Here is a 21,242-nt window from a genome sequence, read left to right as displayed (position 1 = left end):
GGTGCTGCTTATTCTGCCAGTATGCTGACCAGACTGAAGCAGGTCTGCACACCTACTGCTTACTCTGAGGTGAAGCCACGGGCTTCGCTTGCTTTAACTGGAAGATGCGCCAGCAGTCGGGATCAGGTTCATATGTCTCTAGGTTTGCTGTCCTTCAGCCTCAAGAAACCAAGAACAGGCTGGAGAATGGATGCTGAAGAAGAGAGAATAGAGACAAGCAAAGAGGAGAGGAGAGCAAATGAGTGGAGGGCAAGAACAGGGTGAGATATCGGATATCATGCATAATATGGACAGTAGTGAGGAGTTGTTCAGCAGTGTTCAGGACTGGATTTTCTATAATTTGTTAACCACATGGTAGAAACATACACCAGCGTATTGTCTGTGGATCTTCCCAGTAGATGGGAGTATTCTGACTACTTCAACCAGGGCTACCTGCGCTATCACATGAAAGTAGTGCAAATCTTGTGCCAAGGGGAACACGGGCTTAAGAGTAAGAAATAATGCATTGAGCATCAGACCAGAACCTGAAGTAGCCACCCTTTTTAGATCTGGCTTATGGACTCAACCTGCTAATGCTTTGGTGTATTTAGTCTTTCCAGTGGACTGAGTTTTCCTAAAATGAAAACAGTAGCTTGTGTGATATATGCATACAAAGACATTTTATTTAAAAATTCTGTGCTAGAGAATCATAGAATAGCTTAGATTGGGAGGCACCTTAATGACTATCTAGTTCTATCCCCCTGCCATGGACAGGGTTGCCAAACAGTAAATCACACAGCCCAGGGCCTTGAGCATCTTCAGGGATGGGACATCCACAGCTTCTCTGGACAGCTGTGCTAGCACCTCAGCACCATCCAAATAAAATAGGGAACTGGGATGTTAGAATTGTGCTGTGTGTTGAAAGCAATCATTACAACAGCAAGCAAAACCTAATCCCTGTCTGGATTATCTTGATACATCTGTGTGATGTGTAGTCAGCAACAAATACATTGTTTTATCAGTAATGGTACTCTATAAGTAGTGCTGTTAAAATTGCATTGCTAATCAAAGCTCTTTTCAATGTAGAATAACATTAAAGCCCAAATTAACAAAATTGCATAGGAGCTGGAGATTGTTTTGTTCCACACAGACAGCAAATATTTCATTCTATTTTGCAATAATAAAATAAGAAAATTGCAGATGTTACTGCTCTACCCCTTGGTTAGGAAATACATTTAAATTAACTTCCTGATTTGCTCATTTGAATGTCTGTGTGTAGCTGTGTAAGTGCCGAACTGAAAGCAGAGGAAGTTAGGTACAGTATAAGAAAAATGAAATTTTAATTTTTCACTGTACTTGCCCTCCCTCCGCACTCTTCTTCTCCATATGCCATGGACTGATGAGGAATGCTTTAGCTGCTAGAAACCACATTCACAAAATAATTTTGCTGGTGGCCGGTTGAATTGAGTGTCCTGGCACAAAGTCAGTTATGTGACCTCCGCTGTAGAAAGAGGATGTAGAAAAGAAAACAATCAGCAATGCAAATAAAGATATCAGTTTCTAACAAGTAACTGTTTCTCATTTTTTCTTCACTTCTTAGCTCACTCTAAGTTTCCAAAACAGAATTTAGTAGAGGATTATCTGTTTGAAATCTGTCTTGTATTACAATTCTTGTATAAGTTAAATCTCCCTATTCATTGTTTTTTCCTCTTTTGAACTGTTAGTTAAAAATCTGCCTGGAAATCTGAAATCCCAAACTGCTTTTAGCACTATGGGAGTAGAATTGTGTTAGCTGGAAGTAACACATGATTCTTCCAAACAAGTCCAAGGTCTTCATTACTGAACCTGGGGAAAACAGATGTATAAGAAAAATGTATGAGCTTTGTGATGAGCATGTGTATCTCATGCTTGCTCATGAGATAAACAGTGCGGTTGTACGCAGAAGGTATTAAACAAGATTTCTACTAGAAGACTTACATGCTGTTGTGTTTATAATCCTGCTAAGGATTCTTGTTTTCTGAAATTTCTTTCATGATAATTCTGGGAAAAAAAAAAAATAAAACACAACTCTTACGAATTATTACCTAAAAGTTAGCAAGTAGTGCCACGGGTACTATTTTCTTCCTTCTCATATTCCAGAAATTATTTGGCTATTGTATAGTTGTTTTGCTTTCTGTCAACCTAAATGAAGTCTGAAGAAGGACACAAAGAATAACATGAATTCTGTATTTCAGGGAGTGTTTAATTTTGCAGCCAGCTTTTTCTCTTGTTATTCTGTTTGTCTTGTAGTAGTCTGTCCCTGATCTCTTTTTGCTCCTTGAAATGTGCTGCTGTTTTTGGAGATGTGAAAGACTGTCAAAGACTTCGTATATGCTTTTTCTAGTTCACTATTTAATGGAACTATTACACGACAGAAACACAATTCTGCACATATTTGGAACCATTGTTTGTATGATTACTTCACCCATGGACCTATGAGCAGAGCAGGCTGGCCCATGCTGAGAGGACCTGCTCAAAGCCATCCAAGGAGATGGACATCCTGTGCCTCTTATGCTATTGCTTTACATGTACCACTGTTGCTTGGCTCTGATGGCAAAAAGACACACGAGAGGAACTGTGGAGAGAGAGAAGATGAACAGAATTCTTGCTGTGGAGCTTGCAGGAAGCAGGAAGTCTAACAATCACTACTCTTGGCAATCCTTGTCCATCATGCATCCCAGGGCACAGGTGATGCCAGCCTGCACTGCTGCTTATGTCCAGTGCTCCATCATGCCAGGGGATGCCACGTGCAGCAGTATGCAGGTGGTATCTGCATGCATTGGTTTCCAAGTGACATCTGTATGGGGCAGGTGAGAGCTCCACTCTTAGGCACCTGGGAGCATACCTGGTAGGTGGGTTGGTTTCTGCATTCCCAGGAGATAAGCAGTGCTGAAGAAGGCAAAAGCTCCTTGCGGTGTGCTACAAGATCTCCTCATAGGTGCCAAAAAGCATGTCTGCCACTCTGTGCCAACAAAGGAGGGGTAAAAATCAGAAATCTCCCTTTTGAAAATCTGTGTCTGGAAAATCTGCCTGTCTGGGAAAAAATACTTGCAGAATCATAGAATCATAGAATCACAAGGTTGAAATGACTTATAAGATCATCTAGTCCAACCATCTTCACACTACCACTATTACCATAAACTACTAAACCATACCTCGCAGCTCCTTGTCCAGACACCTCTTGAACACTGCCAGAGATGGCGACTCCACCACCTCCCTTGGCAGGCCATTCCAGTGCCTGACCACTCTCTGAGAGAAAAAGTTCTTCCTTATGTCTAACCTAAATACAGGAAAGGTCCAATGGAGCAAGGCAATGGCTTGCTTCTTCTCTTGACTTTTAATCAGTAAAAATTCTTCTAGACTTCTAGAAAAAATCTTTCTGTTAAAACCTACAAGTTAACAGACACTTGCTGAAAAGCTAGTTATGGTTAATTTCGTAGTGATACCGCACTGTGGCATCCACGCTTTTGAATGTTAAATATTTGTTCTCCTTTTCCCATTGCACGTACCTTTTATCTGAGGTACTGCATGAGTGTATTGTTCCTATTTGTGTTGGGCAGCATTTCTGGGTATTGCAGAAATGTTTACACTGTTGCATTTACTTCTGCTTGGGAAATACTATTTGAGTATTGGTGAAGCACATTTAAAGTGATGGACACATCACGTAATTTCTCAGTATGTTTTGTAAATGCTGCCCTTCTTCAGGGCAGTATCTATTGTTCTTGTACTGCATGAAAGTCTGTGTTCCATGGCAGGAATCCTTTATGATTGGAGAGTAGCAGGGGGTGAGAACCACCACCCAGAAACCATGTATCAGGGACAGGTAAGCTTGTTGGAGCTACAGAAGGAAAATCATTCCTCTTGTGCTACTGCATCACTTCCTTGCTAACTAACAAAGATTTTCTAATCCTTAGGTTAGAAGTGTGGTACGTTGGAGTTCACACCATGAAAGCAGCAGGTAAAAAAGTGTTCTTTGTAGCAGCAGTGTTAAAGCTACCACTTCTTTCAACGATACAGCTTTAGGACTACAGTGTAGTGCAGGACTTCTGCTCGCTCATTGTGCAGCATTCTCATTTACCTCATCCTTGGCAATTACTGGAAAACAAGATCTTTGTCATGCTGCGTGGCATAGCATATGGGAATCCTCCTTGTGGTTCTGTGTGTGCGACTCTTTAAGGGTATTCCTGTTTCTACAGAGAGTGAGAGTGGGATACCCAAATGTCCTCTACCTCAGTATCAGTGCTGTCATGTGGCTTCAAATAACTGTGCAGTAATAGCCAGCAAAAAGACATGCAGTTGCTCATAAAGAGAAACTGTAGACAGTTTACAGGCTATTGGCTGTAGCAGGGAGTTAATGTGGGGCACGGACCTTATTTTTATGTTATAGAGACTTGCAAGCTCTTTAATGTGGTGTTCTGGAAGAACAGCAGTTATCACCAGAGAATGGGAATTACATTAATCAAAGAGAGAGAGATTTAAAGAAAATAAATAAATCCATGAGGGTGTAAGGTGTGGAATGTTGCCATACCACTTCCTTCTTGAGAACTGTGCTATGTTTTCTTTTGCAGTAGGAGATTTATTCTTGCTTCCATAGTAGCTGCTGCTTCTTGTAAGCTTCTTCCTGACGCTTTTAATTCAGTGTTGCTGCTTCCTCTTTTTTTTTTGAAGCTACACATTGCAGTCCCTTTTCACATTTCAGCACTGAGCTTCAGTATCTTGTCAGTAATTTCAGTGCTGGTTTTGGTCTACTATTATTTTTAAATTTACTTTAAATACTTTTAAAATATGCAATAATATTTTCCTGCTTAAGCTGGCCTGGCTTTGTGCTGCCACAGCTGCCTTTTAGCAGAACTTTGTTAATATTTCTAAATATGCCAATTGCTGATCAGTAACTGTTCATCGTGCAGTATTTCTACATTAGCACTATAAGAAATGGGGACGTTTTGCACGTAATTTACAAATAAAGTTGTTTGTTTTAGCAAAGAGTGTATACAGGACTGCACTTCAGTCTATCCCTCTATCTTTCGCGAACTTTGTGGCTTCCGGACTCCTAACCACTGAAATTTAGAACTAAAACCTATTTTCTATGTGTGCCATGCAAAAAAAGATTCAGTTTTCCACAGGGAACTCTACCATCCTTTCAGAAGTAGTGCCTATCCAAATACCTGGTTTGTAAGTTTTAAACCCTTCATTTTAGGAAGTAACTCTTTTTTTCCCCCAAAGTCAATATGTCCTATGAAATTTAGTTATGTTGCCAGATCCTATTTTTAGACCTGTTGTTTTGCACTGCTCACTCTGTATCACATGCATCGTTTATAAGTAAACAGTTTCTCAAGCTTCCAGGCTATGTACTCACCAGAGGACTAGAAGTCAGCCTAGGTTCTGTGGCAGCTGCAGGAAAGAAGAGTGTCATCCCTTACCTGGGCAAGGACTTCGTGCGTGGGCTCTGCTTAGCTTTTTAATAATCTATATTGTTTTGTTACTTCTACAGGTGCTCTAATGAAGTTTACTGCAGTTCATTCACAGAGTGCAGACTCTAAAGGTGATAACATCCTTATGGTCTACTGCCATTAGAAGTCACTGTTCAACACAAGATCAGAAAATCACGGAGCTGAGTGAGCAGATGTGATCTTGATCGTGTAGGGAAGAAACTAAAGTTAAACATCAGTGTTTTCTCATCTGTCCCAACAGCTCTGACTTTTCTGAGATTTCAGAAGCGTAAATATGCTGAAGTTGTTGACCTTTAGCCGCAGGTCTCATTAACTCTCCATGTCTGTCCATCATCTAAAATAATGAAGGACATCTTTTATGTAAATCTGTTCCTGGAAGGCTCATGGTACCAGGTGATCTTCTGGTTACTCTCTCTCTCTGCCAGCACTCCCTTAGATTTAATCTAAGGACCCCACAGGCTGTTGCAGTCCATCTTGACTAGCATGATGCTTCTTCCTATTCCTCCTCTATTCCACTAGGGGTTTTTTGAGTGGTTTCAGTCTACTGTCCAGTAATTACCCCAAAGCTGTGGTCAGGAAGCAGCAAGATGTGGAGGACTAATTTAATTTTTTCTGTTTTTGATTGAAAATGTGGCTTCTTTAGATAGTGTAGTAACTTTCTTTCTGTGGTGTCATGTAGGGCTTTCATATTTGTTTTCATTCTCTGTGCTTTGAAAGGTGCAACTGCCACCCTAGGGCTATGAGACCTGTGGAAGACAGCTAGCTGCTAGCCGTGGGGGAAGTACATGGCAAAAGGCAGTCCTTATCGTGAATAAAATCACTCAAAATAGCACGAGAAGTGCTCACCTGCTGAAGTTTTATTTACCCTAGTCTGCATAGCAAGTGTGCTGTGGGTGAAGAATTGAGACTAACCTTCCCAATGCTGTGCTGTTATTTGCGAGACCATCCTTCCTGCTTAGATCACCTTTTATGAATACAGATGAATGTTGCAATTCAATTTTTTTTTCCTTAATTATTTTGAATGCACCTCTATTTTGTGCAGCTCAGAGCCTTCTGGTTTCATCTTGAAGTACATCTTAACTAGGCTCTGCAGAGAAGCTCACCTCTGCTGTCATCTCAGCTGTAGCCTTTCCACTCTGCTTTTGTCCCATTCACCAAACTAAAAATAAATTCAATGAATAAGTAGGAAAATACAGTTCCTCCTGATTGTGATTTCACCGCAGACAGTGCCATTTGGAAATTCAGCTTGCTCATTGTTCCCACTGCTTTTCTGTTACAAGTGCGTGTTCTGTCTTGTTGTGTGATGAGGTGGAGTTGTTGCAGGGGACCCTTTCTCTTGCTGGGTTGTACAACAGTATTGTGTGCTATTACAAATGATGCATACAGGCATGTAGGTATTACAGGTATCACACAGGCACCAGGTGATTTTTCCAGGCAGCAGAGGTGCATTGCACTGTGCCACACTGGGCACAGATGGAAAGCAAAAAACGTCGAGCTTCAGCTTAGGCTGCCTGAACAAGACTGCTGCTGCTCCTCACCCTGTGAGCATTCATGTAGTCACTCCATGTTAGCTGGTGTCATTAAGGATAGAAGGAAGGAGAGAAGATTTAGGTTGGATGTCAGGGGGAAGTTCTTTACAGAGGGAGTGGTGAGGTGCTGGAACAGGCTGCCCAGAGAGGTTGTGGATGCCCCATCCATCCCTGGAGGTGCTCAGCGCCAGATTGGATGGGGCCCTGGGCAGCCTGATGTAGTATTAAATGTGGAGGTTGGTGGCTCTGCCTGTGGCAGGGGGGTTGGAGTTTGAGGTCCTTTCTGACCCAAGCCATTCTATGATTCTGTGAGGATACTAAAGGCCACATTCAAGATAATAGCTGCACAGTTCAGGCTTTGGAAGCAGTTGATTTAAGTTAGATGTAACTGCTGTAGTTAGCAGGGCCCTGTTTGTCAGCCAGTTGCTGCAATCACAGGCTGTTCCTTGCCAAAGGATTTTTTGGCCCCCTGTGCTTACTTTCTCATAGCCCGCTGGCGAGCTGTAACAAGTAAAACTCCACCCTTTCTAGAAACCAGGGAGAGTGAAATGCATAACCAGCAACTGCTGGCAAGGGAAGTGAGAGTTTCTGTTGAGGTGCTGCTGCTTTTCCAGACGGCGGCTGGTGTGCTTGTTCCAAAAGGGGCGGAATCTCCTGAATAGCTGAGCCCTGATTTGCTGAATTCGCAGACTTTTCCTCTTAAAATCCCAACCCTCTTTTTTTTTTTTTTTTTCCCTTTCTTCCTTTCCTCCTCTCCCCCCCCACCCCCCCCCCCCACACACACTTTATTTTTTTTTTCCTCCATTTTTTAAGCAGTTGGTTTGCAGCTCCACAGGGCACACCTCAGCTATTGGTGCCCATTTCACCATGAGCCTGGAGGCGGACGAGTCTCGAGAAGGTAGGGAAGCGGCCCCACCAGCTTCTGGGTGCACAGCGGACAGGAAGAAGTGAGCAGCAGTCCTGCCTGAACAAAATAACAGCATACAGGGAGCCAGGGATGTCTGCCTGCCCCTGGCAATGGCCTGGTGTGTGCAGCGCTGCTTCTGGGCCAAAGAGTATCGAAAGAGGAAGGTTTTGTTGGCTTTGGAAGTGCTGTATCTTTTGACAAAAGAAGAAGTGGTGTGGGGGGGAAGCGAAAGGTCGTTGTTTTGGGAATAGATGGTTCTCGCTTCCCTGCCAGGCTGTGAGCAGTGCAGGGCCAAGAGCTGTGTGTGGTGTTGGGTGGGAGGAGGGGGTTTCCTCCAAGCTCCTGCCCACAGAGGCTGCTGGTTCCGGAGGGGAGCAGAGCAGGGTGTGTGTTTCCTAGGGCACAGCCCTAGCCACAGTGTTTGGTGACTGTGAGTAGTCCTTGGAGAGGCTCGGGCTGATAGGGATCCAGTGTGGCTTAGCAGGCAGCAGGTAATCCAAGCACTTTGCATTTGGTGGAAACGAGAACTTGAGAATTTCAGCTGGCATTCCCCTCACATTCTTACAACTTCCCCTGCTTCAAGATAAACATTATTAGGAACCTCTGTCTGCTTGCTTGTACAAAAGTGTGTTTTCTTGCTGTTGGTTTGGGCTGGGTCAAACTTAGTGGTAATAATACAGTAGAACCCAGTTAATAATAGAGTATTACAAACATGTCCAGTTTTCTTATTTAATTCTCCAGTTTTCTCATTGAATGAATGGGTGAGCTCAAAGGCAACATTTCAGAGCAGCAAAAAAGTATTCCTCTGTTGAAGCTGCTTGACAAGGGAATGTGTAAGAAAGAATGTCTGTGTGAATGTTCCCCTTGGTATTTCAGGAGATCAGCAAGTGTGCCACAGCAGGACCAGCCCTCTGCTTTACTTACAGGAATCTTCAGACAATTTTACAAACTTGGCTATACTTGAAATGTAAATTTTCCTTTTTAAAAAAAGCGTTTACCTTCCTAGATGACTCAGAGTCTGAAAATGTGCTGAAAAGATTTATGTCTTTCTGTGCATATTATTTTGTTTGGTCTGATACAGATTGATATGATAGGATCTCCGTGCTGGAAAGAAAGGATTTGGAGCAGGTGGCTGAGATGGGAGAGGAGGAATAACTTCTTGGTTAGCAATTTTCAGCTGGAGAAATACTTCGGGTTTTCTGCACTGTGATTTTAATAGGCTGCAGTTGAACATAAATACATTAATAAGTGTTATGAGAAGATGAGGTGAAGATACTGGGGAGAAGGTTTTCAGTCAGTCAGTAAATGCATTCCTGGTAACTCATTCCCATCTCTGAAGGAATAATTAAGAAGTGTGAGAAAAGAGGGTTTCGGGCACATGGATAAAACTGGAATTAACAGGTGAATTTGTAGTGATAAAGTTCTTATACTGCTTTGCCTCATGAGATTGAACATGATATGAAAGATAACACTGATCACAGCACCGAAAAATGCAGTCCAGAGCCTATGCAGTTGGTTAGTGCATGCAGCATGAAATAGACTTTCAAAATCCTTCAATTGTCTCTACTTCGTTAAGAGCAGAGCTGTGTGCTTTTCTTTTTTTTTTTTTTTAAACTGTTTGTCACATTGGGTGGTTGACTGTTCCTGTGAGTGCAAAACTGAAGGTCTCTTTAAAGAGAAGTCCTGATTTGCCCATGAATTATGAGGCCCCACCAGGGGATTAGTAGGTAAAGTTCTGTGACTATAGCAAGGGATGCAAGCTGTGTTCAGGTGATTGTAAAATATGTGTTTTGCCAGATTCTGTAAATTTCAAGACCAGAGCTAGCAGTGAAAGTGCTGCGCACTAGAGAGTAAAAGGCGAAGAAAAGTTCAGGGAAAATGTTATTTTAATGTTTGCAAGCAAAGGCAGGAGGAACCACTGGCAGATGTATCAGAGATGTGCATCAGTCATTTGAAGATTTTTTGTTGCATACATAAATGCCTTGCTGCAGATAAATATCATGTGCACAGTTCTGTAAATGAAAGCAACACTTATTAACAGTTTGGAATTTTGTATCATCATTTCTGTACATTACTACAACTTATACTCAATAGGACAGCATAAAGGTAGAATATTTACTCTTGACATGGGAGATAGGAATAGGAAAAAAAATGAAGTTTATGAAAAAGAAGAAGGAATAATTGTCATCTGGATGCTGTAATGTGGTACCACAAACTTCCCAGGAGAACACTGCAAGAGGTGCAGATGGGTGCAGTTAGAAGCAGGATGTTAGCACCTGAGAGAAGGAGAAATGGTGGGAAATTTGGAGGAGATATGTCAGGTACCCTCTCAAGTCAAAATAATTTTAACGCAAGGTTTCTAGTGTAGTTTGGAGGTGGTACATTTAATGAAGCAGGGTACAGGAAGCTTGTTAAAAGTGACTTGAGGACACAGGTAAACTTCTGTGACTTGTAATATAGCTTCTGCAGCTACATCTTCATGTAGGCACTTACCACTCCCAGTCAGAGCACATAGAAAGAACGGCTGGCTTTGTTTTCCTGACTCAGGCAGGGTAATCTTTGAGATAACCTATCTGTAGACAGATTAGATGGCAACTTAGTGGTAGGTGGATGGTTGGATTATTTTAGAGGTCTTTTCCAACCTTGGTGATTCTATGATTCTGTGAGTCCCTTTGCCTCTTCTAACAGGTATTTTTCTGCTGTGTATGACATATGGAGTCCATATTGAGCAGCTGTCTCCTGCAGAGCACTTGGTGTGTCTTCATATCCCACATACCATTCCCTGTGCAGTGCAGGCCAGTAGGTGAGCGAGGTGGTAATGTGAATAGAGGCTGGGGCACGAGCACTAGCTGTGGATGAAAGGCTACTTTAGAGAACCACTGAAACTCTGAACAGGTCAGTCATTTAGCTACAGTTGCTGGGCTGAATGCTAGGTTGCTTTGAGAAAGATAATTAGGATAATTACGCTTACGCAATCAAATCTTTTAATCCATAGTGAACTGCAGGCCTTAAGTGTTTAATTGTGAATAAGGTGAAGAGAGAGCATCAGCAGGGAGAAGAAAAGAAAGGCTTTGGGGAGCTTTTGGAGGTCATGTGGCACAATCTCCTACCCAAAGCAGAGACAGCTTTGAAGCTAGATCCAAATTTGAAGTTAGCTGAAGCTGCATAGGCTATTTGCGGGCAGTCAGGTTATTGGCATCTTCAAGAGTGTTGCTCCCACAGCTTCTTTAGCTCCAATATTGGCTGCTCCTTCTGTGAAGAATTTATTCCTGACATCAAGTGAGAATTTCTTCTGCTGCAATGCATCTGTTGTCCCGTGCTCTTCTTCTGTGCATCTCCAAGAGGAATCTGGCTGCACATCTATAACCCCTCAGTAACAAGATGGATATACTAGTCAGCTGTCCTGTTAGCTTCTTCAGTCTGATCAAGCCCAACACAGTTCCCTGATTGTGCCTCCTTGGATACGCTTCAGCGTGTCAGTTCCTCTAGCAAAGAAGGTAGGCAGGAGAAAACTGGACACAATGCTCCACTACAGAAGGATGGCATTCTGTTTTAAAATTCTTTTTTTTTTCTTTTTCTTTTTTTCAATTTCCAGGAGTTCACCTGCATTCAGAAAAGCTGTGGTACTTTGACAGTGTCATTTCCAAGTTCAGGAGCTGGCTGAATAAACAGCTTCTAAGAAATATTTTGTAATCCATGAGCCAATGATATTGTAAGGAAGAACCCAGACACCAATAAAGCCATTCCTATCTTCAGACTGAATTCATCCATCATTGCTTTCATTAGTAACAATTACCATTTGGTCAAGCCTTCTGTCAAATGTGATGAGTTTGGTTTTAGTGTTCATTAGGGTTGTTAAAAGCTGCTTTCTGAGAAGAGTATTGCTTTTTCCCCCTCATTTAGAGTAGCTATAAACACATTTGGCTGATAATTAAAACAGATGAAATCTATATTTCAAGTATTATCTCAACGTTCTGAAGTGATTTTTTTTCCAGTCGTTTTTTAATCTGTGGTAAGAGACAGTCTTTCATAGAGAGGCATGAAAAAACTACTGACTTTTATGCTGCTTTTTCAACAGAACTTATATTTTCCGATGCATTACATTCAATAAAATAAGTAGAAGGTTAAAAATGACCTGATGTGCCTTGTGATGCATTTGAAATCTATGTTCATCTTTAACAATAAATTTTTCACATTTGTTCCTTGACTGGATTCTTATAATTCCAGTGGTATGCAGTAGATGTATAGCTGGTTAGCAGCAACAGTTGCTGTGTGTGACTTTGTGAGAAATTTGAGTGCTTATACAGAAAGTTCTGGCATTAATAAATCTCTCCAACCTTACAGTTTTATATATACTGCTAGTAACAATTATTTTTACTGCGTGAGGTACAAAAGTTGCTGCTTTTCAGTTTTCCTCTCATTCTGCCCCGTTCTTTGTTGTGTGAGTTGTTTACTTTTAAAAGCATATGTACAGTTTGTATTCTGTAGACACACCTCTGTAATGATTTCTGAATAGAAAAAATCGTGTGATGAATGATGCACCTGTGTCTGCCAGCAGACTGATTCCTTGTAACCACGGCGTCAGCACAAACCTTCAACTTGCTCTCTCTTGGGCACAATCTTGTTCTAGGTGAGGAAGGGAGAAACTGGAAAACCTGTTTTGTGTTCTACATTGGTGACTTTGTTATCAGTTTTTTTTTTTCTTTGTAACATTCCCTGTCTTGGAGTTTGAAGTTTGGTTTGGTTCAGTTTCTTTAGTTGATTCTAGTGGTTGACCCTGCACATAGCAGGGGGATTGAAACAAGATGATCACTGTGGTCCTTTTCACTCCAGGCCATTCTATGATTCTATGATTCCCTGTCATAGTTGTGTTTGGGTGCTGGTTTCTAGTGCTTGACTGGCCAACAGTGAAATGCGGAGAGCCCTGCATGCTGTGGCAAGTTTTGTTTGGAGAACTAAGAGTCTTTACAAATTGTATTCTGCAGGTATAGTGCAGAGAGAATCAGATGCACAATGTAGAAAGTTTCTGGGAAACCTTTTTCCTTACTTGATGCTGAACTCAGGATCGGTGTTTCTAACAGTTTAGTAAAGAACAATCAGTCTTATTTGCACACCAATAGGAGAAGTCTGTATTTTGGTTTGACACTGCAATATATGAGGGCTGCTCTGAAAGTAATGCCTCCTTTTTACAATGTTTGCCCATGATTTCACAGGTGGATGTTAGTGGGATGGCAGGAGGGGTTGAACCTTCCTGTTCCATGCTGTTGCCGTGTGACAGATGGCAGCAAAGGGCAGTCTGACAGAATGGTGTCTGGCATTGACATGTGGATGAAGCAAAGGGGTGTGCCTTATTCCTTTATTTGGAAAAAAAAGGTGCTCTCTGACATTCATCAAAGCTTAATGGAGACCAAGCAGTGGATGTGAGCACAGTGGGGCAGCTGATGGTGCGTTTCAGCCGTGGTCATGGTGACTGTGTCACCTCCACTGGTGCAGACTGTTATCAGCATGACATGTGGGCTCTTGCTCATCACTGGTGAAAATGCATAGCTAATGCTGGTGACTATGTTGAAAAATAGTGCTTTGTAGGCGAGACTTTGTTCTGTCAAACAGTGTCGTTGTGCTCTTCGTATCTGTTATTGCTTCGATGGAAATCAATAGGAAGCATTATTTTTAAAGCAACCTACATAATTTATATCTCTCCCAATGGATTCTAATACCATTTGTTACAGAAGATTAGTTTAAACACACATTCAAGATGTTTTGCACGCCAGATTTTTAAATTCCTAGTTCACAGCACTTAAGAAAGGTTGTGAGCTTGGAGAAGATTGGCTGTAAACCAGAGCCAAAGTTTTAATTCTTACCTCTTTAGAAATTATACACTGTCTCTGTTCACAGTTGCTCAAACTCGTTTTTTGTTTTTTGTTTTTTTTTTTTTGTTAAAAGTTATTTGTAGTTTAAGATGTAAAGTCTAAGACATTATTTCTGCTTAACCTTCACCATCTGCCTCTGACATCATAGTAAAATAGGAGGCATTACTTTTGGAGCCCTCATAATCAGTATTTAGTTGGTATTTACAACATCTAAAAACAGGATTGCTATTGCTTTGCTGCGTACCAGTCAGGGTTCTGTGGGCAAATTATACCACTGCCTGACATAAAAAAGTGTTATGAACATGTGTTACTTAAACAGAAGATTTAATTTTACAGAACAGTTTTCCACCATTAAAGATCAAAATTTGATTTCACTTTATATTTTACAAGGTGCATTTTAATGATGTTAATGAAAAAAAAAAACAAACTCCAGGGTATCTAGGAAGGCTGGTTTTGCTTTTACTCAAGAGCTTGGGTGCTCTCAAGTGGAATATGGGAGAGTAACACAACCAAAGCATAGGCTGCTAACCTGATCTTCCTTCATCCTTGCTCTGAAGAAGAGGTGCCAGTAGAATACCATCCTGTCTACAGGATGCAGACAGCGGAGCACAGACTGACGCCGACAACAGCAGAGGACTGGAACTAGAAATACGGGAAAAACGTTATTATTTGCACAGTCAGTGAAAGTCTCCCAGACCTTTCTCTCATTTGAACTGTCTTCTGCTGTGGGTTTCTTTACACAGTATTCAAAATACTCGCTGTTTGCATTTTGACTGTGAAATTGCTGCTTGTTCTTAGCAATTATTTTCCCTGTTCCTCTTGGGCCAGATTGTTGTCTTCTCTCTACCTTGAGGGCAGGTATCAGTTCATTGTGTTTTCTGTTACATGTATCTTTAACTTCCTCTTTTTTTCTCTTCTCCTGGGTAAAATTCTAAGTCTTTTCATGCATTTAGAGTTCCCTTGGTCTGCCTGTCATTGTGATTTTCCTTTTGCATTCAGCTCTATGTCCTGTGGCTACAGCTAAGGTTTTATTTTGCTAATGAGACGTTCTCATTGTTGTCGTGGTTTGAAAAGCAGCTGGATATCTCTTGTTCATCTGTGCACCATTTGCTTGTTCTGAAGGAATGACCTCGAATGTGCTTTATTTCACATGGAAAGATTTATGCACTATTGCTATTCAGTGTAGATATGGAGGAATTCACTGTAGCCCTAAAAAGGCCAAAAACTGAAATCTAATTCCTCAGCACCTGTTGGTACATCCCAGCAGGGATGGCACATGGTGGCAAAGGAGTGAAAGGACTCTACTCTCTGTGACTGCTGAGTTCTTGTTCTCTGTTTAATATCCAGTAAGGTTTAAAATATGCGTCTGTAGCAGTCATCAGAGATTAATATGACTTTTTTCTTATTAAAGTGACACTATTCATAGAATCACAAAATGGTTTGGGTTGGAAGGGACTTTTAAGATCATTTAGTTCCAACCCCCTGCTATAGGCAGGGACACCTCCCTCTAGACCAGGTTTCTCAGAGCCCCATCCAGCCTGGCCTCCAGTGCTTCCAGGGAGGGGGCATCCACAGCTCCTCTCTGCTACCTGTTCCAATGTCTGACCTATGAATTAAAGTACGTACAGAAGCTGTAAGAAAAAAAAGCTTCCAAGAAGGCTTTTTGAATTTCTGCATCAGCTTCAGAATGTGTTGAGTGCAGCACAGGGTGGCTCTGGGAAGCACAGGCATAACAAGAATAGCTTGTTGGCATAGACTGCTGTCGTGGGACTGCAGTACTGCACATACATTGTTGTTGGTAATAGCATCCTTCCTGCAGCACTGTCTGACTTTAACCTGCAGGTACTTTGTTTTTTTGGCAGTTCTTCTCACCTCTTTATCGCAAACAAACAAACAAAAAAACATCAAGAAAATTTGTTTTCTGTTTTCTGTAGTGTGTGCTTCTGCAACTGGAAATTGGGACCTTTTCTTGTTTTGTCATTTCAGTACTCTGAATTTATGAATTAAATTAAATAGGAAAATCATGAAGACAGAGGAAAAGTTGCTATTTTTTCTGTCCCCTGATGTCTGAGCAGTTCTGGGATTTTGGAGGACCATAACTGATGGTCACACTTACTCGGAAAAGATAGTGCCGTGCATCCAGCTTGGTTTGTCTCTTGACCTCCTTATCTGGGAAAGCAGTGCTCCATCCGCAGGGCATGCTGCTGCTGTTCTGTGCATGGGCTTCTTGCTTCATTTGCAGCCTATGCAGAGGCAAGCATGCTTGTCCACACAGGAAGCCAGGCAGGAAATCACTTGCCACATTTCTCAAAACTGTGAGAGAAACTGTGGTGCAGTCTTTCAAATGGTGCCTGAAGTGCTCGGTTAGTGCTGTTGCTTTTCTGCTACGTCTCTTTTCTCTTGAAAGTGTCCTGTGTCCCTCAACCAAACTCTCCTGTGGTTTCTGGTACTAGAGTACTAGAACAGGATGTGCCCCACCAGCCATTAAAGTGAAAGCAGTCTCATGTGACTGCATAACAGCTCTGCAGTCAAATTCTATACACCAGTACGCTGAGTGCATAAATCAGAAATGCAACCCATGTCAAAAAGTCCAGATCCTGACTTGCCCATGGTATTTAGCAGGGTTCACTGGAAGTTTTTATTGGGTGGTTTTATTATTTTTTTAAATGTCTATCCTTATGACAGCAAGCTTACAAACATTCAGTGACTAAGTGTTCATTGTCAACATGCATGAGATTGAGTACACAAAGCCTATCTACTGGCACCATTTCATCTACAGTTTCCTGTTATCTTATGGGAAAAAAAAATAATTGTATCTTGGCTTAAAGCAGTGAAGTCATCTGATTCTAGTTGTTGTTGTTGTTTCTTTTAATACGTTTTCTTTTAAGCATAAACAGAGTTGAGAAATAGGGTGTTTGGTAGTAGCTATTTTCCACAGTACGGAAGGAGAAATACTGCCTTCCACATCAGGGGAGAATGACCATTGTGCTGTGACAGCCTCCTTAGTGCTTTCACACCAGGCTCCTGAGAGCTCATTAAGATTGAATTCTCCATTTTCACTAAAAGTTCATATTTACAGCATGGTTTTAAGGGGGAAAAAAAACCAAAAGTGATATATTTGGATGAAAACGCATTTGGAATGCTGCATATGCAGTATTTCTTTATTCACCAAATAAATGATGTTAAGCATAAATACTGTTGTTTGCAAAAAATTAAGCTTTGAAATGACTGAGCTCCCAGCTTTGCAGAAGGCAGTCTCTAGAAAGTTGTTTGCTCCTCTGATGTCCCTGTAATCCCTAAGGTCCTGTGTTTCCCCCTTAGATTTGCTCTCCTCAGTCTGCCATTCTGTGCAGGGGGACACGTCCACCTCACAGGGCAGCCTCCCAAAGGAGTTTCAGGGAAATCATGAGAAAAGCAGCCCGTGAGATGCTTAGATTTAGTGAGATTACCTGCCCAGCCGCCAGCCACCAGGGAGGTTGCCTTACTGCAGCAAAGCCCATCCCGTAGGTGTACCCTCAGTGCACACACAGTGATCTACTGGACAGTTCCAAGGCCATGGCCATGGCCATCACCTTGTGCTGGGCTGCCCCCACCCACCCAATCAAGCTCCTGGTTAGTGGTAGCAGTGCCACGCTGCTTGCTCAGCATTGCAATTTCCTTCCATCTCTCTGTTAGAGGAAGTGAAACCACTGAGACATATTTTTGCGTTCTGAGGTGCCAAAGTAAAATGAAGTGCTTTGGGCAGAGGAGAAGGGTGGCTGAGAAGAGTGGCTGTTATGGAGAGCGGGAGGAAAGCGTGTCTGCTCCGTGATCATTTCTGACAGTGCTGCAAAGGGTGTGATAAAGCATGTGCTACATTCAGCAGAGTAAATAAGAGTTGTTTATCCTTGGATACTGCCGTCCGCATTGACAATTGCAGTTCCATTTGCAGAACAAGTAAGTAATTGATTTTCTTAAGAGGAAGTTTGTGTGCAGGAGTCCTGTGAGCGTTCTGGTTAAACTCAGCTTGACTGAAGTATTTGGCTGCAAAAGGTGTGCTCACTCTTTCTGGCAAAGGTGGTAAGGAAAAATGTGCTTAGGGAACAAAAGCAGCTTGCAGGTCTTTTTTGATTGACTGAGATGCTGAAGTGTGAAATTTATGCATTCTACCATTAAATTAGAAAACGTGTTCTAATCACACAGGGAAGAAGCAGCTGGTTAGTGCTGTTTTGCTCACCCTTTAATGAAGGAGTTGCAGTTATCAAATATTTTCAGTTAAGGTTGGAGAAGAAGTAGGGGTTTGTGTCTGCTTGTCCTGGAGGACAGCCTCCTTTCCCTTCCTGGGCTGGAGCCCACCTGATTGCCCAAGCACAAACAATCAAAAAGAAACTATTTTAGAATTCAGGGAGTCTCTGTTTGGCATCTGCAGAGTTTGTTTTCATTAGAAGAAGAGAAGGAAAAAAAAAAGAATTTTCAGACCCTGTGTTTACAAAGTAAACTTTATGTATGTGAAATACATGTGAATGGCTGAAGCTGGGCCTCATGGGGCTGCAGGAAGACAGTGGTCTGTCCCTGAGCTGCTGCAGGAGGTGCAAATAAGCATAGTTTTGATAGTTTTGGTGATTGAAATGTGTTCTGGGATCTACTTAAATGTTCACAGACGGATTCCTTAATGAGGTGGTATTACCAAGTGTGGTAAGAAGCCATTAACCCATCCTTTGTGGCTGTTTCCCCAGTCAGCATAAGACACGGATGAGCTTATGTGCACATATTGCATATACTTAATGCTCTGAAAACCAGCAGCCTCAGACTGCACTCAGAGAATCTCCATACTGACAAGGATTTTTGTTTACATTACGTGTATTACATATATGTGGGATCTGTAATGCATTGATTACATGAAATGTGATAGAGGAAGATTTACAGTAGTAGACACAGGGAATCAGTGTTTCTAATGGAATAGCACTGGGAATTGTCATTACTCGTGGTTTCTTAGTCCTATTAGTGTCCAGTTCATAGCTGCTCCCCTGCAAAACAGAGGCAGGAATTTGCCAAATACGAGACTGAAAATCAGATAAAGGTTACAGATCATCTAATCACATAGGATAGGTTTATTGTCCTAATCAGATATTCCATCAATCCATATATAGAAAATAATTTTGAGCAAGTTCTTTTTTTTTCTTTCCAGTTTTCTCAATCCTGTAACAATCTAAAAAGGCATAAACCTAAAACAATAGAATATTAGGGACTGAAAGATCTTTCTACAACTATATTCAGTAAGATTTTATTATTTCTGTTGTAATTACTGAGGAGTAAGATGAATGGGCAGACATGGAAATGCTTCTCAAATAGCATGTGTGTGATGAGGTATTGACTGCATATTTATCTGTTTTTTTTCCTTCTCCAGTGGCCACGGATGTCTTCAATTCAAAAAGCTTGGCCATTCAGGCCCAGAAAAAGATCCTTGGGAAAATGGTATCCAAGTCAATAGCAACTACTTTGATAGATGATACCAGCAGTGATGTTTTAGATGAGCTCTACAGAGTGACAAAGGAATACACGCAAAATAAAAAAGAAGCAGAGAAGATCATTAAAAATCTCATTAAAATAGTCCTCAAATTGGCAATTCTCTACAGGAACAATCAATTTAATCAAGATGAAATTGCACTGATGGAGAAATTCAAGAAGAAAGTTCATCAGCTGGCGAAGACGGTGGTCAGTTTCCATCAGGTGGATTATACCTTTGACAGGAATTTTTTGTCCAAACTGTTGAATGACTGTAGAGAGTTGCTTCATCAGATCATTCAGCGTCACCTAACTGCAAAATCGCATGGACGTGTCAACAATGTGTTTGATCACTTCTCTGATTGTGAATTTTTGGCTGCCTTGTATAATCCCTTTGGACCTTATAAACTTCATTTGCAGAAACTCTGTGATGGTGTCAACAGAATGCTAGATGAGGGGAACATATAAGCACCTGTGCTAAAGTTGACTGCCCGTGTGTTATTTGTAGATGGAACACTGTTGATTTATGAAGGAATAAGGGAGCATGAAAATGGGGATTTTTTTTATATTGTGACAAATATTTCAAAATAATCTTTATTAAACTGATTACTTCTTATGAGCTATCTATTGCTATTTGCAGTCCATCTGGAAGAAAAATGGCACATTACCTTCTTTTACCATGCTTTGTTTGTGGGAACAGCTGGATAAAGAGAATAGAATAGAAAGGTCCAAATAGACTACAAGTCTTGCAAGATAGATACAGAAAACAAACTAGCTTGCTGTCAGACAATCCAGATATTTACACAAATATTTATAAACCATCAGAGTCCAGTAATGTTGGTAACATAGTGTTGTGGTACACTCTATAATTTCTTCAACTTATTTGTAACATTTATATCTGATTCATTTATATTCTTTAATGCAATCTGCACAGATCACGGCTTCCTAGTTTGCTCTTGCAAAACATTAAGTTTTGCATAACACCAGTGATGCTGTCACAGCATCTGAGCTGGTTGGTGTATCTGCAGCTCAGTAATGTCTGAAAGGCTATCAGGTGATCATTGCAGATGTACGCAGATGCTTTGTTTCCTTTGTTTCAGGAACAATAAGCTACAGTGAAGTAGCCTGAGTGGGGGAAAAGTACGCCCTAGACAAAACCTGCAGTACAGGCATGTGAAACTGTAAGGTAAAACACAGTGATTTACTTTTGCAATTCCTTAAGATTGTTAGAATCCTGCTAATATGGAATAATTCTTTCAGCAAAGGTGCAGTTCAGCTTATTTTATGCATTGGGCTTATATACATTCAGAAAGCTTAATGATCTGAAAAATAAATTCCATGCCAGTTTGCTTTGTTACAGTGTATCTAGAAACAAATCATTTTGGGGTTGGATGCTCTTGAACTACTGGAGAAGTGACATCTTGAATCAATTTCTATTCTCACCTTCTCTCCTACTTTTCATTCTTCCTCTTCCTCCCTCATCTTCTCCCTGCCTGGCCCTTGGGGTAAATAAATGTGACTTTCTAGACACTGTAATGTACTTAAAAGTATGAAGCTAATACATTTCAAACACCTGAAGACTTTTGTTAGGAAGCATATATTTGCAGTTTTTTTAATTTGCAGAATTTGCAGTTTATTTAATTGCCAGTTTTTTGCTGTTTGCTGTGTCTTTTGTTTTAATAAGTAAACCAAAGAATATTTGCACTCTGAACTTTCCATGTTTTTTTTTCACCCTGTTGCAATTTGAATTACAAAGAAAGTACTTGGAGTGTGCAGGCAACCAGAACATTACAGTTTCTGACATATTGCTTCCGCATCACTTGTCAATTTTTAGAGTGCAGAGTTCACTTTAAATCATATTCACTCAGTCACTAGGCTCTGAATATCCCCAGAAAGGCAGTAGGGATTTGCCAGAGAAATGTGTGTTCAAAACACAAACTCGTTCTGTACAAGTCATTAGAATACAAGAGGGAGAGTTGATTAA

At 41.1% G+C, this 21,242-nt stretch overlaps 1 protein-coding gene across 5 annotated transcripts in view; it reads left to right on the top strand.

The window, feature by feature from the left end:
• Positions 1-20,620, top strand: part of TNFAIP8 (TNF alpha induced protein 8) — a 45,568-nt gene extending 24,948 nt beyond the window's left edge. For 2 of the 5 annotated variants that reach the window (XM_031601405.2, XM_090131971.1), the window contains exon 2: positions 19,161-20,620. In XM_031601405.2, the coding sequence (XP_031457265.1) occupies positions 19,161-19,726 (566 nt within the window). In that variant the 3' untranslated portion in view covers positions 19,727-20,620. Of the gene's footprint in view, positions 1-2,085; positions 3,842-4,941; positions 7,896-16,057; positions 17,711-19,160 lie in introns of those variants that run through there. The other 3 variants (XM_090131972.1, XM_031601403.2, XM_031601404.2) reach the window with 3 other exon arrangements.
• Positions 20,621-21,242: the final 622 nt, after the last annotated feature.

This window comes from Phasianus colchicus, chromosome Z, assembly GCF_987193195.1.
Source record: "Phasianus colchicus chromosome Z, bPhaCol1.hap1.1, whole genome shotgun sequence".
NCBI classification, from domain to species: domain Eukaryota; kingdom Metazoa; phylum Chordata; class Aves; order Galliformes; family Phasianidae; genus Phasianus; species Phasianus colchicus.
Note: the sequence above shows the minus strand (reverse complement) of the source record. Positions and strands in the feature narration are given on the sequence as shown.